Genomic DNA, 5,415 nt, shown 5'->3' on the forward strand with positions numbered 1-5,415 from the left:
GGGGCTGGAGCCTATCCCAGCAGCCTTCAGGGGAGAGGCGGGTTCATCCTGGACAGGTCACAAGTCCATACCAGAGAGAACCCACACAGGAACAGGGAGAACATGCAAACTCCACACAGAAAGATCCTCAAGCCGGGACTCAAACCCGGAACCTTCTTGCTGTGAGGCGACGGTGCTGACCACTGCACCACTGTGCTGCTTCTAGAATATAATGTTTCTATGACAATTTGTTCAGATAAAAAGTAAAAGTGCATCAGTCTCCAAGACACAAACTACAGCTGGTAGGAACTGTTCTCATTAATCCTGATGAAGAGTGAATTGACTGTGGGTTTTTTGCACAGCTTCATTTGTGGTTACCAAGATAATATGATGGCTGGTGGGTGTACATACGCCATAGTGGCCAATAATACTTACATTTTTCTGATTTAATGGCATGCAACAAACAATTACATACAACCAGGAAATGCTAAAACTCATACCACAAAAGTAAGTGATGCCACCTGTCATACTTTAACATGTTCATCCACACACTAACAGTGCAGACAGTAGAAATCTGGAAAATAAATTCTAGATTCTATCCTTAACCCCCCCCAAAAAATAGAATTAAAGGTTTTTTTGTAGCTCAAAGGATGAAAGAGTTGAAAGACTTCGTAATTGTAGAGAAGATGGAATAAAGTTTAGAATGTCAACACTGTGAATGACATCATAGGTCACGTCTTTCATGCAATTATGACGCTTCAAAGACGAGAGCGCTCAGGCTCATAAGTGAACAGACTTCACCACTGGTGACAGAACTCTGTGAACTAAACTCGGCTACTCTTGAACAAAGGACCGTTTACAATGGCTTTTTACCGCAAGGACTTCCGTCAGCGGTCCAACCAGGAGGCTGCCCCCTCCCGTTATGACAAGGAGAGAGTGGATGTGCACGTCACCGAGAACAGAAGGAGAAGTGGGCGGGGCTTCACGCCCTCCTATCACAGGGCCCCAAGACCCACCCCTGAGGTCCGTCCTTTTCAGCGCCATCACAACGAGCCCAGGAGCGTCGTCTTTGGGAGTTCCAGCAGTGACGTGCAGCTTAATAAGGCTACAAATGCATGGAAGCCCTCAGTGGTGAAGGTTTCCTCTGCCAGAGACCCAGAACAAATAAAGATCAACGAACTTCTTGGGTCCCTGCGCTGCATCCTAAATAAGCTGACGCCTGAGAAGTTCCATGCCCTGACCACTGAGGTGATGGAGCTGCCTCTGGACACGGAGGCTAGACTGATGGGGGCAGCCGGCCTCATTTTCGAGAAGGCCATAATGGAGCCACACTTCTCAGGCACATACGCAAAAATGTGCAGACGCCTGATGGATTTAAATGCTCCTGCCTCAAACGGGCAGGGAAATGTGACTTTCCATCACCTGCTGCTCCACCTCTGCCAGGAGGAGTTTGAGAAGGCAACAAATGTTGAGGCTACTGATGAAGTTAAGTGTCAAGAGGCCCGGGACAAAGCCAAGCGACGATCCCTGGGCAACATGAAATTTATTGGGGAGCTCTTTAAGGAGCACCTGTTGAAGGAGTCGGTGATGCATAGGTGCATCAGGACGCTGCTGAAAATTACAAATGAGGAGTCACTGGAGCAACTTTGCAGACTCCTTTGTACAGCTGGGCGTGACCTGGACACCAACAAAGCCAAGGCTCAGTTGGATGAGTATTTTCGCCAGATAAATGGCATCATAAGAAAAGAGAAGGCGTCCGCCAGGATATGCTTCATGCTCCAGGACGTGGTCGACCTGAGAAAAAATGTTTGGGTGCCTCGTCGGGAGGAACAAGGGCCGAAGACGATTGGCCAAATCCACAGCGAGGCAGCAAAAGAGAAGCAGGAGAAATTCTCCAAGGTCCACCAGCAGCAACACAGACAAGAGAGGATGGGAGGAAACACAGGGGGCTGGGGCCCACGGGCAAATAGCCGTAGCAGGCCTTGCCAACCTCAGGATGAGGCTCCCATCGCCCAAAACAGACCCAGCAAATCATCACCCAAGACAAAGAAACAGGAGTTCACGCCAGCAGAGCGGAAGCCAGCTGAACGTAGGACGAAGGTGGTCCAGGTGCAGGAGCTTCGCCAGCACTTGGACAGACTCCTGCAGGACAAGGCCAGCAACCAGCTCATCAGAGACTGGCTGGAGGCTAACGTTGATAAAGAGTTAGCCACCTCCAACCAGTTTGTGAGTGTGTTGGTGATGCTCGTGTGCCAATCATCAATCAGAGGTGGTGACGTCTACTGGCTGGACACTGCGCGTCTGAGGGAGCGAGCTGGTCTCCTTCAGATGTACCTGAGCAGTGAACAGAATCAGCTGCAGGCTCTCTACGCCCTCCAGGTCCTGATGGGACAGATGAATCATCCACAGAGACTGCTACTGAGGATTTTCGACACCTTATTTGAGGAGGATGTCATTTATGAAGGCACTTTCCTCAAGTGGAGATCCAGGGACGACCCAGAGGAGCGAGGAGACAAAGCTTTAGCCCTGGAGTCGGTGAAACCCTTTTTTAAGTGGTTGAACGAGGAAGAGGAGGTTCACCAGCAGCCAGCACTGCAGCAGCCCCCCCGTCAGCCAGCGGCAGTTCAGACCTGCCAGAAATTCTCACCGAGGCCTACGCTCTTCAGAAGGGCAATTCAGGAGGCTTTGAGAAACCCGGGACAACAGTTTCAGAGAGGCACCCGCCAGTAGACTCAATCATGTACTGGTGCCTCTCTTTTGTCCACTCCTTGTGCTCCGTTAAAATTGGAAAATGCCTTAATTTAATGAAGAAATATATTTGACAATAATTAAAACCAAAAGGTTAAAAAAAATGCATTGGTTGTGATTTTTATTGTGATTTTGTGAAATGTTAAATAAAATGTATGAATTGAAATGAAAAAAAAAGAGTAAAAGTTAAAAAAACCATTTCATTTGCTGGTAGGGCGGCACAGTAGTGCAGTTTAAAAAGGAAAAACTGTTGATTAAAAGTGTGATATTTTCTATTATTCCATGTCAAGTACTAGAGGAATTATACGTTTTTCACCAACTGTACACATTCACTCTGACTATGAGATTATTTTCTGCAGTCACACCACATTTTAAAAGTTGTTCCATATGTTTTTCTTCCATAAATACAGAAAACACACGATATGGAGTGACATTTGATGCGCAAATGCAGCCTTTAGTGATCATAAAGGTCAGGTTGACTCATGATCTGTGAAGTCCAGTCTCTGTGAAATGTCCTCTCCTAGTCTCAACCTCACCACCGGCTTCCTCTTCCTACCTCATGCTATTTATTGGTCACATGCAGTGACTTGCTGAATTTGTTTCTGCAGTGTATGAAAAGCTCCTCAAGACACGCATCTGTTAATTTGAAAATAAATGTTCCTTTATATGGTCACTTTGTGTATTTTTTTTGTCATTTTATATAACCATCCTTTTTTTTTTTTACCCTAGATGGGTGAGGAACTGTATATGATAGTTATGTAACCTTGATTTGCAACCTAAAAATGAAGCCTTTAAAAAAAAGTAGATTTTTTTTTTAACCCCCAATAACTCTCGCGTTGAGGTTTTAAATTTCCAAGTGTTTCAATGTTGCAATGGAAATTTGGAAACTTAAGAGATGTCACCCTTAAAGAAATGCAACATTACTGATACTTCTAACAAACTCCTTCCAACAACCTTTTTTTAATGTGATACTTCTAAGTTTGCGTTTAAGTAAACACAAGTAAAAATGTTAGCTTGAGCTAGTAGCGTTTTCTTAGTGTACATGTAGCATCCTACGGCAGCCATATATACAGTACTATTGGAAGCTGTGACCCCGACTAACTAGACTTCATCCATAGGAAGCAGTGCTGCACTCAAGGAAAAAAAGCTCGTAATACTTTTTGTTATTAACAAAAACTTAAACAGTATTTGAAAGTGGCACCAAAAAAAAAAAAAAAAAATCCAATCATCACGACAATAGATTTACTACTTAAAGAGATGGACAAAATAAAGCTGTACGATGGTCTGAAAAATCACCTTCAGTTCTCTCAACAGGATCTGCAGCGTTCTTTTTACTTGAATGAAATGCAAGTTTTCCATGAGTTGCTATAGTTAAACGATGCAGTACAAATACATGCGCGCTTACAAATACTCCCTCTTCCCGCCGGCTCAATGATCCACTTCTTATCGGCCTTTTGCGACGGTGAAGCTCTGACATCATCGTGAGAGTCGACCCAACCAGATCAGCTGCATCGTGTCATAGAACGTTCAACCCAAGGTTTAAAGCATACATATGACCTTTACACAGTGACCTCTACATTTCCATTGTTCTCCCTAATAATTTCTCAGCTGGCAAATTAATCAGCTACATTTTGTCTCCGGTGACGTCTGTCGTCTCTGTAGCGATAAAGTTTCACACTATTTGATATGTTTCATTTCTCGGCTTTCCCCAAAAGTCTATCATCGAGTTTCTTTATCCTTGCTGTAATTTTCTTCACACAGCACATATGTTACTGCATCTGGATTTCAGTTACGGATATTCAAAGTTTTCAACACACAAGTGAGCAATCTGTCTTCTTCGTTCGCTCGCTGCTTCTCTCGTTATTTTCTCTCCAAAAATCACACAGAGGATCGAAACACTGAAGCCTGCTGCACGAACTGGAGAGTTTGGAGGTTGGAGTCTGTAGAATCCTTCAATATTTGATAAAGTATTTGATAAGATAATGATATAGAGACTGAAGAATAGGATTAGACTTCAAATAATACATTAAACATAGCAAATGTTTGCGTGAATTCAACGCCACCACGAGAAGCTTCTTCTGTTTCCAGCAGAGCGAAACAAATGACATTTACTGATGTGTTTTAGGTCACAGAAGGAAAAGACCTTCATATCATTTCTGTGTTTCAGGACTCATTTCTACTTCCGTCAGTTGTATTCTTCACTTCAACAGACGCATGATGACGTCGCTTAACGCTGAAATGAGTTTTGTGCCAGATTGCTTCAACATTAATTATTTTCTCCTGATCTCTTTCTGTTTGCATGCAGCTTTAAAAAAAATGTGATCATTTCTCTCATTTTCTGAAGACAGTAATATCTCATATTGGGAAAAGAAAACCTATTCAGTGATAGATGAGATATATTTATGAACCTAAATATTTCTGTAGGCTACAACAATTAATGAGGAAAATACAACAAAATAATAAAAATTCAGAGATATTAATGGAAACATGTTTCAGTTTATTCGATTTAGACCTACAGCTGCATGTAGAAGGAATTCTTCAACTGTAAAAAAAAAAAAATCATTTCCACATCTCGAAGAGGAGAAGAAGGGAAACAAGAACAAAGTTAAAAGATAGCAAAATAATGCAGATCTAATGACATCTGAAGAAAAAATAAAGTGAGGGACCAAGAGCGAACAAATAAGTCAC

At 43.0% G+C, this 5,415-nt stretch overlaps 1 protein-coding gene across 1 annotated transcript; it reads left to right on the forward strand.

Annotated features, from left to right (window-relative positions):
• Window positions 1-806: 806 nt before the first annotated feature.
• Window positions 807-3,835, forward strand: LOC147256315 (eukaryotic translation initiation factor 4 gamma 3-like). Its single transcript, XM_086212749.1, has one exon. The coding sequence runs from the start codon at window positions 841-843 to the stop codon at window positions 2,707-2,709; it is 1,869 nt and encodes a 622-aa protein (XP_086068875.1). The 5' UTR covers window positions 807-840; the 3' UTR covers window positions 2,710-3,835.
• Window positions 3,836-5,415: the final 1,580 nt, after the last annotated feature.

The sequence above is a fragment of the Aulostomus chinensis genome, chromosome 9 (assembly GCF_037954235.1).
Source record: "Aulostomus chinensis isolate RoL2024-O1b breed Wild chromosome 9, RoL_Achi_v1.0, whole genome shotgun sequence".
NCBI lineage: Eukaryota > Metazoa > Chordata > Actinopteri > Syngnathiformes > Aulostomidae > Aulostomus > Aulostomus chinensis.

Bases quoted from the DNA above. Each gene is read 5' to 3' on its own strand.
- LOC147256315 (XM_086212749.1), top strand. From the start codon at position 841: ATGGCTTTTTACCGCAAGGACTTCCGTCAGCGGTCCAACCAGGAGGCT.